Source organism: Pholis gunnellus (assembly GCF_910591455.1).
Source record: "Pholis gunnellus genome assembly, chromosome: 14".
Lineage (NCBI taxonomy): Eukaryota > Metazoa > Chordata > Actinopteri > Perciformes > Pholidae > Pholis > Pholis gunnellus.
Window position 1 is genome coordinate 2,621,753 of NC_136541.1, and position 14,091 is coordinate 2,635,843.

Here is a 14,091-nt window from a genome sequence, read left to right on the forward strand (position 1 = left end):
ACTGTATAGCATGTCAAAAAACGTGATCAGAAAGTCATAATATAGTATGTTAAGTCACAAAAGACAGTAAATATATATAGATAGCAGGTCGAAAATAAATCACCGAACGGGTCATAGTACGGTTTGTCGAAAAAAAGTCATAGTATGTCGAAAAATTACAAAAAAGGTTATAATAGTATGTTAAAAACAGTCTTAGTATAGCATGTTAAAAAGTAATTAAAAAGTAAGAAAAAAATATAAAAAGGCCATAAAAATTCATAGTATAGATCAGAAAATGTGCATAATATAATATCACATAAAAACGTTTGTTATAAAATGTAATAAAGTATTTTATCTTACTTCAAACATTAAATAATGTAATTTGTACATTTTATCTTCATTGCTGGTTTAAAGATCTTATAATGTGTAAAAAGTTAAAGATCTTTCTTGAACCACATGACCTGTTGAAATCAGGATCACAAAATAATCACACAGAGCCGACTCATTCTGTTTTTCAATATTATACTGTAATGTAATGTTCATATGTACACAACATAATATATAAAAAGAAGTTTTAATCTGAAGAATCAGATCATGATTACAACACAATTTTTGCCACCGTTTTTAAATAATCCCAACAAGAGAATTGCCTGCAGGTTCTCAGCACATCTCCAGTAGTTTCTTCATTAAATACCTGCTGGTCAGATCATTTTACGATCCATGATGGATCTTTTTTAATAGTCTCGTTCTCTGGACCCAGGATGGCAACGCCACACGTCCTCTGCCCAACACCGAGGTACCTGCAGGAACGCGACACTCGTTAGAAACGGAGATAAAATAAAGAACCGTTTCTTGATTCTAAAAGGACGTTTAAACTTCACCTTTCGGCCACTTCCACCAGACTCCTGTGACTGACGGCGAAGAGTCTCTCTCTGTGACTCTGCAGCATCTCATCCGTGACGCCGCTGAGGAAGCGACCCATTCCTGCAACACAGAGACGTGTTGAACAGACTAGAGTCTGGGACCCAATTTACAACGAGAGCGCACAGTTAAACTAACGTGTATGTTCGTTGTTAAATTATTAAAACAAGGACACTGAATCTGAGATGACATAAAACAGAAGAACTGTTCAGTTTAAAAAAGGACAACAGACATATTTTCTCTGGTTTTGAGTTGAATCATTGTGGACATAAACATCTTTTAATCAACATTAAATGACGCACAGCAGGGGGGGGGGGGGGGGGGGGGGCCTCACCTTTGCTTGCGGGGGCCACGGGTGAGTCGACAGCCGAGAAGACCGACAGTTTGGCTTCATCGATGTCCTGCTGGGTGAACTGTCCCGACTTGGCCCAGTCCACACCTTTACGAAACGCAGACAAGGTCTGCACCGAGTTCGGGTCCCTGAGAGACGGACGAGACGGGAACGAGAGGCTCAACACACTGAAATGATTCAGTTTTATTTACCCATTCTTTTCTCAATTAAGTTACAAAAACGTTTCCACCTCCGTGCAACAGGTACTGTAGAGTATCAGTGAGTGTTGGACACGCGGCCTACCTGTACGAGTAAAAGGTGAAAAGACCTCCTCCCATCCTGGCCCCGCCCCCGTAGGCTCCTCCCTTCTCCCGGATCTCTCCATGAAGAAATTTCGCCGACATCATCCTCCCCAAGATGCACAAACTGACGACGGGAGAAAAGGAAAAAAAGGCTTCAGACGGAGGCCGAGCTTCGTTGTAATCACCGCCCGGGTGTGACGGTGTTTGCGGGTTACCTGGCGTAGTCCTCGTGGGAGAACGGCACCGTGCGAACGCTCTCGCTGACAAAGTTGACGGGGAACGGCAGCTGGAAGAACGTCTTCATCTGACACGGCTTAAAGTTCTGCTCCTGGAAAGTTAAAGAGTAAAAAAAACACCGTTTAATCCTGATTCAGCATCGAGTTATTCATCATTAATAAAACAAGACTCAGAGCAGCAGGTGTTCTCATATAGTGACGTTAAAGAGGTGTTATGAAGACCACTAAGACATATATCGTATCTTTAAAAATGTATTCTGACACAGTTACTATAAACCTGTTAAATACTAAATGTAGTCAGCAACCAAATCCAAGTATTGTAGTATATGAAAGTGATGTAACTTGATTACTTTGTTCATTTTGGATATGCAAATAAAGACTCTTCTCATGCTGTAATATATAAATAAAAAACAAGCGTAACACTTAAAGACGTGCTGAACTTACAGAAATGAGTTTCCTGCTCGGTCCGAAGTTGTCCACGGGGTCCAGCGGCCTCTTTAATGAAGCAAAGAAATATATATATATTATATATTCATCTGATAAACATCTCAATACGACACATATTCTAACTTGTTCATTGGTCCAGTTTGACGTCTTACCTCAATAATGTTGGTTCTGACCGGTTTACGAGCTTTTCTGTTGACAGCGACGTCCTTTATGAAACTCTCCAACTGCTCCGACGCGTCAGACATCTTCTGTGGCGTTGTGTTGACCGCACACCTAGTGGAGGAGACGTATTAATGTAAGGTAGAGAGACGTATGCTAAATATACACTCAATATACCCGGAAATCACTTTGTTACATCGCAGCAACAGAGATCCAGAAACACAAGTATGATGTCAGCAGTCCGTTAATACAAACACACCTCATGTTGTCCGGGTTCAGAATGTGTTTCTTGATTTTGGGTAACGTTCGGATGACTTTGTTGAGGTCGGACATCTCGGCTATCCTCTTCATGAACTTCACCTGAGGTTCAAATAAACACAAAACAGCTGTTTTCACAAACTGTTCACTCTGACAAACACAAATAAATAATCTCTCTCTCACGTGAAGAACGCAGCAACCTGACATGCTCATGTCATCATATAGGACTCATTGAACTGGTCTAATTAGCGGTTAGATGCAAACAGCCGACACCGTTTGTCAGACTGCGTTTTCTGCTCAGCACCTGTTTGATTCCACCGAACGTCTCGTGCAGTTCCCCTGCAGGAGTCAGGTGTCTTCCTGCGCGGGTCATTGCATACATGTGACCCGAGTAGGAGATGCCATTGGCCAACTCCTGCGCCGACATCATCACCAGCACTCTCAGGCGCTCCTCGTCGTTGAAGTGGGGGCTGGAAGAAAACAAAGTCAGAAGTTACGTCTCAGCACCAGAGAATGACGAAACTAGATCGTTTGTGGAGCTTGAACTCGTGTCTGTATCTCGTCTCCAGCTGCAGGGGACATGAAGCGCTGGAGGACGTACCTGTTGAATATGTCGCTCCACAGCTGGAACATGTGAGGAAGGTTCCTCTCCAGGCAGGAGGAGGAGAGGAGGACACCCTGAAGCACACAGCACAGAGCCAATGAGAGACACTCTGCACACAATGAAGCAATAACTCACTAACTGCATTTGATGTTTTTCTGAGATGCAAAGGGTTGGCGATTATCCCAGCATGCACTAGGCTGAAATCAGGGACCCAGACCGGACTGATGGCCGGTTTTGGACATTTATAATTGTATTAATTTGTGTTGCAGCAGGACAGCGCTATGTCACACTGACCTGCTCGTACATGTCCAGCTGGGTGGAGTCGGGGGTGACCTGGGGGGAGACGGACATGCCCCCGGTCCTCAGCTCCATCTGCTGGGACTGTTGCCTGTAGTCCAGAGCTCCACAGCCCATCCTACACGCACACAGAAAACACATCCAGCCTGTAAGATGTGCTTTGCATGCTGGGAAGCATTTACAGTATAAATACACACAAAAAGAAACAGTCCATCCGTCTCAATCTCACATATAATTAAAGTACACGGACAGCACAAGCAAAAACTAATTCATTCTTGTGTCTGCAACATAATAGACACCTGTGCACTCTGGTTCCTGTTGTGGTCTTACAGACCGACTCACTTGGTGATGACGCTGCAGAAGAGCGGGACGTAGAGCCGCAGGTCCTCTGGCAGAGTGTTGAGGCTGCACATGGCTTTGAAGTAAACCAAGCCGTTGGTCGGCTGCTCGCAGTACTGAACCGGAACGCCTCCTGTGGAGATTAGGAGAGGTTCAACCAAATGACATTAAATCACCACGCTACACATCCTCTGCAGACGGGACATGGACTGTAACGCTGTACCGGACCTGCAGTGCTGATTTGAACAGGAGTGATGGGTATCGTGGGCTCGATGTCAGACACTTTGAGTGCAGGCAAACAGGAGGAATCCTGGGTTTGACTCTGAACAGCCAGCAGCTCCAGACCTTTCCAAGAAGAAAAATAACAGAATCAGAAGTTACAACAGTTCGATTAGATTCAATTTACTGGACTAGAAATCCTACAACGTGAGATTCCCCCTCACAGACTGAGCAGTGAGGTCAGCGTTACCGTTCTCATAGATCTCTTTTCTGTCGTCCTCAGACAGAGCCTGGATCTTCTTCTGGAGCTTCTCCTCCTCGGCCTTGGCCTGCTTCTCCAGGTAAGTCTCATCTGGGCTCATGGACAGGGTCAGTCTGTGCGTGTTCTCCTGCAGGGCCGATGGAGAGGGGAGCATTCATTAGCATTAAATGCTTAAATTAGACTAGAGCGCCTGAGCTTCTACATGTTCATTTAACATATCTCCCCTGAAGTAGTTGGCCTTCACATTTTTTGGAGTTAACAGATTATCAATTATTCTTTAAAAGAAAATATTTGAAGAGCATCATTTGTTTGTTTTTCCTGTTTTCTCTCAATAACAAAATCCCACCCTCTCAAAACTCCCAACCACTGGGTTGTTGGGAGCTCCCCTCACTCACCTTGAAGTAGTGCTTAACTTTGTCCTGCAGGAAGCGAGGGTTTTCCTTCAGGGCTTGTCTGAACTTGGCAACGCTGTCGCTGATCTGCAGCAGCTCCACCGGGTCGCCGTCATGGTTCCACGACGACGCGACGTACTAGAAACACAACAAGACAACATGTCAACAGTGAGCAAACAAACACGTTAAAACAGCTGATCTCTCGTGTTTTACTCTTCCTTCAGAGCATGATTTATACTTAAAAACAGACAGACAGGCCCATACATCATTCATTTAAAATATTGAGGTATGTGTACATGTTTTTAGGGAAACATGGATTATGTAAAAAGAGGAAAGTATCTAGAATTAAAGTAACAATCCAACAGGAAGAAATCAGTACAATTAAACTGCTCTGAAGGACAATCACTTTGGACATGTTCACATTCTTGATATTTATAGAAATATACAGAAACACAAGATTTATCGCACATAAACAAACATCCGTAGTATTGCTAACATACCTCCCACATGGGGGGGGGGGGGGGGGGGGGGTTATAAATACATGTGGCGTCCTTGTGGAAACAAAATGAAGGTTCCAGATAAACGGTGAACTCACCGAGGCCAGAGACAGGCCGAAGTTGGTGGACTGGTGTTTCATCTGGATCTCGATCTTATGGAGCAGAGCCTCGATTCTTTCCTCCTCAAAGCCGCCTCTGAGAGCAAGATGGAGACAATACTCTAGTTAATAACATAAGATAAGAGTTATTAAGAGTAACAGATGTAATACTGACACCAGTGCAAAATAGAATAACATGAGAAAGGTAAATACAGTAAAAATATAAAGTGTGTAAGAAGTCATGTTAACACCAGGGCCTAATAGAAACGAAAATAGAAGTAAAAATATATATATTGCACATAATATAACTGCACATGAGGTTATTGTTACGATGGTTTAGCCGTCTTTGCTGCAGAAGGGGGAGGAGTCATATAGTTTGATGATCCACGGGTAGAAAGGACTTCCTGTCCTGTGGCGATAACTTGCTGGTCTCAGTCTACGACTAACCGTACTGACTGTGGAGATGATGGATGTGGCACTCACTCTATGATGTCATCGATGGTCTGGCTGATGATTCGTTTCACCCTCTCCGTGTCCTCCTCAGACATTCCCTGCAGTCCGATGCTGAACGACGCCTCCTTGGTGCTGCCGTCGTATCTGCACAACAAGCACATTTCAAACACGCTGCACAGGAACGTCACGGACGCTGAACAGCAAAGACAAGAGGTCAAACACTAAAGGGGGAAATCTGCCATCTGTTTATGCGGATGTCCAAATGAGTGCCGATGATGAATTGCTCAGTACATGTCCGAGAAAGCAGAGTTTGCAGCTGAAAAATCTGTTGCTCTTCCTGCATCCAGTGCCGCCATTTGACGTGAAAGTGACGTAGTTGGTTTCGAGAAAGAACTGCAGGCTATCTCAGGCTACTTCCTTGTTGTCTTAGCTTGTAGCTAACAGCGAAAATGACATCCCAAAATACAAGTGCAGAGGATGTTACAGACAAAGATACATTTTACTGTATCAAACCAGAGTATACGGCAGAAGAAACGAAGCGGAGAGATGCTGAAGCTGCTGCTTTAGCCGTGCAAGAGGATATTACTGAAGTGGGTCCAGTCAGAAGAAGAATGCCTGCAATGCATCCTGGTACTTGTAGGCTCTGCAAGCACGACTCTAAGAGCAGGAGAACTCAGCTTTTGAATTTATGGATTCAATTGACTACATTTACCATCAGCACTGATTGGACATCCACGTAAAAAAATGACAAATTCTCCCTTTAAGTTGATTCGTTTGTGAACTGATCCCATCTTATTTTAATGCAGGTTTGCTGACGCGCTCACCCTACGACAGAAGAGAAGTCGGTCCCTATCTTGGGTTCAATGAGGGCCTTGTAGAAGGGAGAGTTTGGTCCGGAGATCATCAGCGATGACAGCAGGCTGAGAGTGAATCCTTCAAACGTGTCGGTGATGCTGCAGAAAGAAACCAGAAGAAGAGATCAGATGTTACTGAAAAACAGAGCAGACTCCGTTTAAAGAGAACTGTCCCTTTGCATCGAGGAAGAAACCCCTTTGAAAAGCTGTCGACACAACGATATAAACAAGAGTCAAACAACATCAGGAGAAACACATTCATGCGACGCTGAATCTGTGGCTTCAGCATCTCATGAATGCTCCATCCTCCTCACATGATGCCTCAGTGAAACACAGCCGGAGTTCAGAGAGCGATGATGTGGTCTTACTCTCCCAGCAGGTAGCTCACACACAGCGTCTCCTGCCTGGCCGGATCTGGAGCCATAGCATCAGGGCTGCAGGTCACATGGTCTTCTCTCTGAGGAACAGATGAGGCTCACGGTGAGATCACACAAGACTACTCCATGCATTTCATGTTTATAAAAATAAAACCATGCATGTAAGGGATAATGAAATGCACGCTGATGTGAATAGGAGTAGTTTTGTAGTCTCATATACCCGCTCACCCGTCACGTAATATCTCTGTATTGTGAACTTACGGGGCTGCTCCAGTGCGGCTGGGACGGGACCTCTGTGTTCGGGTTGATGCGTTCAAACTTGGACAGAGCTTCCTCTTCGATCTGCTCCAGATGCTGCTCCAACGGCAGATCTCCATAAGTGAAGAACCTGAAGAGCGCATTGAAGAGTCTCACATCTTTAGGGAATGCGTTTTAAACAAATACGTCTAAAATCTAAAAAAGCTGCATGCTTCCTGTGAGTGTGCGTCGCTCTACCTCGCGTTGCTGGGGTGGTAGTGTGTGGCGTGGAACTGTTTGAGTTGCTCCCAGGTGAGGTCTGGGATGTCCAGAGGCTCCCCTCCCGACACCACCGAGTAGGTGTGGTCTGGAAACAGCTTGTTCTGGAGGTGCTGGGCGTACACGCGCTCGTTGTCCGACTGCAAGAACACACAAAGACTCTCAAATTAACATTTCAGATTCTCCCACTGCTCACATGGTAAAAGCATTACGGATTCAAAAATAAATAACATAAACACACTTTTACGTAGCACATGCTTTGTTTATTATCAACGACGTTGTTTCTAAATCGTGGAAAGTGTCGTTCGTTGTGTGTAAGTGCGGCGCTGTCCGTGGTACTGAAACGGCGCAGAGGTCATCGATAAACAGAAACAAGTGATTTAGTTCGGTTTCTTAGCCCGCTGAGTGAGAGAAGCAAACAGCTGTTTCTACACACGGAGAATCTTTCATAAATTAAAAATACATTCAGCGCTCTGCTAGTGCTCATAATATATATTAATGGCAGTGAGCGGGAACGTGTTGACTTACAAAAGCTCCCTTCATTTCATTGAACACCACTCCTTTAAACACCAGAGGGGAGCTGAGGTCTGTGGGGTTTTCGTTCTCCAGCCTCCAGCCCTCCTGCCTGAGAAACCAAGACACACAGAGTCAAAGTAGACCGTTACAGACCTGCCAAGGGACAATTCCTACTCATTGGTCTGCCGGCTGTCAGGCAATACAGTGAGGAACTGACTGTTAAGAGACAAAAAACACAAAAGCTGACTTTGTCTATGTACTAAAACCGAGCAATTGCAGCATTGTAACTCACCAGAAGTCCTGCTCTCGTAAACAAGGGAAGAAGACGGCATCCAGATAGACCGACAGGAGGTTCTGGAAGTCCTTCCCATTTTGTGTTGAGAACGGGTACATGGTGTAGTCACTGGCTGTTAATGAAGCAAACAAACAGACAACACATACAAAAATGTTATCAGCCACTTGAGAAATAACCAAAAATGACGAGGAAGTCGTTTTCTTTTATTTTGAAGCCGACTAAAAGAATTGACAGCAGGTTTAATTCAATCAATCAAGTATTTGTGTCTATAAACACTCATTTTCAATACTTATATATAGTATATTTGGACATTTATCACAGTAGATCCATAGTCCCCAATTCATCTTAAACTCACGATATTCATGTGAATATAAACAATCTTCTCTCCTCACAGACTCTGTGGTCGTGTGGTGCATTTAGGTTGAACTTAATGTTCTGTACCTGTGAAAGCATTCATGAAGGTGGACAGCGACCTGTTGAGCATCTTGAAGAACGGGTCTCTGCAGGGATACTTCTTAGATCCACAAAGCACCGTGTGCTCCAGGATGTGTGGGACCCCCGTGCTGTCCATGGGGGTCGTCCTGAACTGGACACTGAAACAAGGATAAGAGGCACTTGATCTGTTGTTTTTTTGGGGGTTTATTTATGTACAAGGATGTCCTGATTCCAAGCTGGTACATTTCAACGTCATGTGTGACTGCTGGAACACATTTGAACCAACCTGAAGAGGTTATTGGAGTCATCTCTGGCTGCGTGGAGGTGCTGAGCTCCAGTTCTATCGTGGGTCAACTTCACTGCTGTGAGAAACAAGTCAGGGACCACTACAACCTGTGAGGGAAAAACAGAATTAACAGCTAAAGTTACCACTTATTTGATAGCAGCAGACACTGCTTTTCATAACGCGTCCTTGTACAAGGATACATTACTTTACGAGGCCTAAATGATGCTACTTTGAGTCGAGCTAAGTTCACCTCTCTGACTGTGAAGCCGTGGATTTTCTGCCCTGGTTGGTACCGACATGCTCTCTCTTTGGCCGAAGAGCTCTGCAGCCTCCACGTCTGCTGCGGTCCATTCAAACTGGAAGAAGAGAAAAGAATGATGAACAGACAAGATCTCATATCTCCACATTTCATAGCGTTGACGATCTTAGTAATGATGCTGGGGGGGCTTTAATTAAGTGTTTCCTCTATCATAGTGAAGACCTAATGCAGCCAAATAACTTCCATGTGTATGTTTTGAATATATATATATATATATAAAATATTCACTGTAAGAGTAGAAAAGAAGGAATTGGGTAGTTTTTCATCTTTAAATGCAGATAATGACTTTACACACAACATGTAAACACCTTTACATTAATAACTACTCGACACATTTCTTACAGGTCATGGAGTGATAGGTAACATAATATGGTGTTACACCAATGTGGGCTCGTGTGGAAACTGCCACCGAAGTTGAAATTCAGTACCTATCCTTTCCTTGCTTTAATACACAAACCATAAAACCGTTACTGACCACTGGTGACTAAACATGCTATCCTGTTAAAATACAGGTTAAAATAAAAGAGACAAACAGTAACGTTAGTCACCGTTAGCTAACGCTAGCAGGTGCGTTCACGCGAACTTGCTGTAACACAACCGTTAAGCTAACTTACCTTAGATGTCGAAGTTTCTGGAGCACCGCCTTCGTTTGTCGAAACATGGCGTCGATACAACTGTTTGAGTATGTATACTCACAGTACGTTCGACTACAGAGAGTACACTAATTTAACCAAATGTTGTTAATAATGCCACATTATTCAGGTGATGCATCCCGAGTCGGTATCCTCTCTCTCATGCCGTGTGTAGTACGGTTGGATCAGTTGCACACATAAAAAAAATGGCCGCCGCACCTGCGCAGATCGCAGATCTGACAAACATTTTTTCTCTCAGTTGAACCCATCCCACCGCATTGAAACTCTACCAATACTCGCTGAGCAACTTTCGACACCCGTAAGCCGACCTTCCACCTACAAACATGCTTGTTTTTGATTGGTCGAGCTGGAATGAAGAGCAGATATGATTGGCTAAACGCAAACATCACTAATATTACCAAACCTTGACCAGTATGGGGAGTTTTTGAAGGGCAGCAATATTATAACCTGATTATAACACATATTTTAACATCAGCTTATGCCACACTTTTTAAAATGTATTTACAGTTTAACGTTAATTCATTTAAAACTATCTCCAGATTTCATCTTCCACTTTATCCATCGAGTTGTACTTCAGCGTCTCCACCAGCAGGTGTCGCTGTAAGATAATATTTAGAAAAGTAAGTCACAAAAGTAGTTTGGTCAGTAACTTTTTTTTTATCAGGTGACACTTTATTTTCCTCAAAATGTTCCACTCTGGGCTCCCAAAGTAGAGAAAAGTGGGAAACATGCTATGAAAGATTAACTGAACAACCTTTATTATGAAAAACAATCCCCCATATTTATTTCAGTTTGCATCCAATCATATTTACATACATTAATACTGCCGACTTCAGTGTTGCTAAGCAACTTTTATAATTGCCATGACATTGCAAATTGCATTTGCTGTTCGCTCGAGCTTGGAAACTTAATAAAGAATCTCAGTTTGTCTGTCTGATTCACTGAGAGATTTCTACAGCTGGCATTAGTTAGTACATTTTATAATGATGAGTGGTAATTGGTAGTTTTTAAATGTTATTGTCACCACTTCCTATTTATAGTCTACAAATGACTCACTGGTGCGTCAAAATACCTTGTTTACGACTGACAATCCAAGTAGCTGCTGTCTGTAGTCTTAACAAATCGTTCTTCAACCTGTCCTTTATTATTTTCCTTCATTTTCATTTCCCCTAAATAAATGAAGAGTATTGATCTATTTGAGTAACTTCAAAGCTACAAAACTCATGTACGACAAAGTCTCAAACCTACATGAGCTGCACACGTTCTGTATCTTCTTATTGAATACATACACTGCTCGGTCATATCTGGATTAATCTGTTCGGAGGCCGTGGAACAAAAATAAACCGCTGAGCCCTCATTATCTCCTCCATTCCCGGTGATAGAATACTACCCCTGCTCCAGGTTTACTGTGCGGTAAAATGATTAAACCCAAACCAATTTAGAATATATGCACCTGGTAAGTAAAGCCCGCTGAAATAATGTAGGTCTCATAACTAGATCTTAGCACGGGGACGCTCTTCAAAATAGACTGTAAAGATGACACGATAAAGCAGGACTCACCTTTAGGCCTCCATCATGTCAAGCTTTCTCTGTTACAAGTAATCAAAGTCCCATGAACCAATCGTTATGCAGCAAACCTATGTTTTTTGGGGGGACTCATCCCAGTTTGTTATCCAGCCTCATGCACGGTGTATTCAAACCCAAGACGCTATTATTGTATGGCTGCACTGATAAATCACATGGATCATGTAAGATGTCTCTTGCGCATTTTAGTTGTGGTTGGAAACAAGGATTTTAAATATTATTCGCAATGTTTGAGCAAAGCTCAGCTGCATAAAGCGTGTTTGTACGGACGGTCGTATTCCGCTCCAGCCGAGTGCAGCGGGGCATAACATCATCGTTATGGAATCATCAAAGCAATCACCTACAATCAGGTGCTGCCTGTTTACTTTATTTATATGATTTGCAGTATGAATTTCAAGACCAGTTATGTCATGGGAGGTTGCAGCGTTCTTCATTCAATATCCCAAAATCAGTCCACTGTGAAGCAAGCAGCAGTTAGTGACTCAAGATGAAGCTGAAGGGGAATCCTCTGCAGAGGAGGAGAGGCAACATCGGCCTTCCACTCTTCCTGTTTAAGTAGCAAGCATGTGACGCCAAAACTAAGATCACAGAAAGGTTTTAAAGGTAGAATAAAGTCACCATGGAGAACTGCACGCTCACAATGACTTAGTGGTCCTTATGGACTCCTCAGCATTGTGTGGAACTTCCTTCTTCCCTCTCAAATATCCCTCTGCTTGTATTGACAGCAACAGCACTGCCGTTTCTATTTTTTTTTTTAAATATCTTTTGAAAAAACCCACGGTCATCCCTTGTGTTTCCACTGACAGCATGTGGGATATTTTCCAGCTGCATGAATAGAAAAGCCTTGGCGAGGAGGCATTGAGGGTTTTTTTTTTGACAGAGCAGGAGCGTCCTCCAACACGGTAGCTGGCTCCAGTCTGCCACGGCGTGTTCTTTATCAGGGGAGACCTTGATCACACAAAGCGTGGGGGAAACAAGACACGCTGCAAAAATGTCTCCTAAAACCCTGGCTGCATGGAAAGTAAAATGTGACATCATTTGAGTGGAATCTCACTTGTTTCAAGGACTTTCTTTAGTCAAATTGAAACAGTGAGGCTTTTAGTGGTTTCATAACATAGGTGCTCGTAAATAGTCATTCCTTTTCTTTTATCTTTCGTAATTTCACCGCCAACATATCTTCAATCTACAGGAGGTGAAGAAGCATTTTGGTCGGCGTGCATCTTGCCTCGTTAATTTGATGTTGCAGCAGGACGTAATGCAAGGCCGATCAATCACAAGTTTAACATGATGAGATTTTCAAAGAAATAAAAGAGTTTTATTTGCCTGGGAGTTTTATTCTCACACGTTCGACAAAAGCATCAGCTCCCTGCGGTTTCCCAGGAGGGAGAAAACATTTCTCTTGAATCTAAAAACGTAAAGATATTGTGACTACAGAGTATATACTGTGGTGTGAGCAAATTAGCAAACAACTTTGAAAAAGTTATTTTTTCATTTCACGGTGACTTTAAGGTCAGCTGGAGGATTACATGCGCCTCTATAAGGTTGAGCAAACCCTCCTGCTCTTAAAGCCCTGATTTGATTAAAGTAATAAACACGTGGCGGTCAAGCCACGAACGAGGCCGTGTAATACGGCACGCAGAATAACAAATCCTCAAACTCTACAGTCTCTACATTCAGGGCTGTGAGCGAGTGGCGGCGCGTTGGTGTTGATGTGCTCTTTCCTCACAGTAATCCTCAGGATTTCATAACGGTCCGGACGGTCCAGATGCCGGTTCATCCGGGCTGAAGCCATCCGTCAGTGTCAGATGGAAAACAAAACCCCGGCTTCTCGCGCTCCTCCTTCACTTCTGTCTTCCACAGCTCTGTTATCCGGCGACAGCTTGCTGAGTGTGGATGTTTCCTCCCTAAGCAACCACTTTCTACTTGCTGTGTTATGCACACCGTGTGGCCAAAAGCACGAAGACGGTCCCGTCCACTGGCCCCGATTATCTGCTGCTGTTTCTCAGGGTAAAGCTCGGCCTCTAAGTTAACCAAATATTCTACGTAAAAGGGCCAGTTTGCAGGATTTAGGGGCATTTTATTGGCCAAAATGGAATTTAATAATCATATAATTGTGTTTTCGTTAGCTTAGAATGATTACTTCATGTCTACACAGGGACCGCGTCCTCTTCACAGAGTCCGCCATGTTGCACCGCCATGTTTCTACAGGAGCCCGGAATGGACAAACCAAACACCGACTCTTTTCTTTACGTTACCACCGTAACACCACACTAGTTCTCCCTCCCCCCCTCCCTCCCCTCACCCCCCTCCCTTTACAGTGTGCAATATACGGGGGTCTGGGGGGTCGGAGACAGGACCCCACCGATTGAAAGGAGTAATCAGGTTTGCCGTAGACACTTAACAAAGTGCAGCTGAGGCTGAAGAGAATGTCATTAGTTTTTGCAGATATTTGGTCATAAACA

At 43.6% G+C, this 14,091-nt stretch overlaps 1 protein-coding gene across 1 annotated transcript; it reads right to left on the reverse strand.

Moving 5' to 3' along the window:
• Positions 1–484: 484 nt before the first annotated feature.
• pitrm1 (pitrilysin metallopeptidase 1) lies at positions 485–10,179 on the reverse strand. Its single transcript, XM_079173905.1, has 27 exons — positions 10,007–10,179; positions 9,324–9,429; positions 9,074–9,180; positions 8,794–8,945; positions 8,350–8,464; positions 8,070–8,166; positions 7,521–7,681; positions 7,287–7,413; positions 7,017–7,105; positions 6,619–6,747; positions 5,825–5,938; positions 5,342–5,438; positions 4,750–4,884; positions 4,343–4,481; positions 4,102–4,218; positions 3,877–4,006; positions 3,532–3,652; positions 3,235–3,311; positions 2,938–3,103; positions 2,635–2,735; positions 2,369–2,489; positions 2,214–2,264; positions 1,749–1,861; positions 1,535–1,657; positions 1,235–1,380; positions 861–963; positions 485–779 (listed from the first exon to the last, which is right to left on the reverse strand). The coding sequence occupies exons 1-27, from the start codon at positions 10,051–10,053 to the stop codon at positions 686–688; spliced, it is 3,078 nt and encodes a 1,025-aa protein (XP_079030031.1). The 5' UTR covers positions 10,054–10,179; the 3' UTR covers positions 485–685.
• Positions 10,180–14,091: the final 3,912 nt, after the last annotated feature.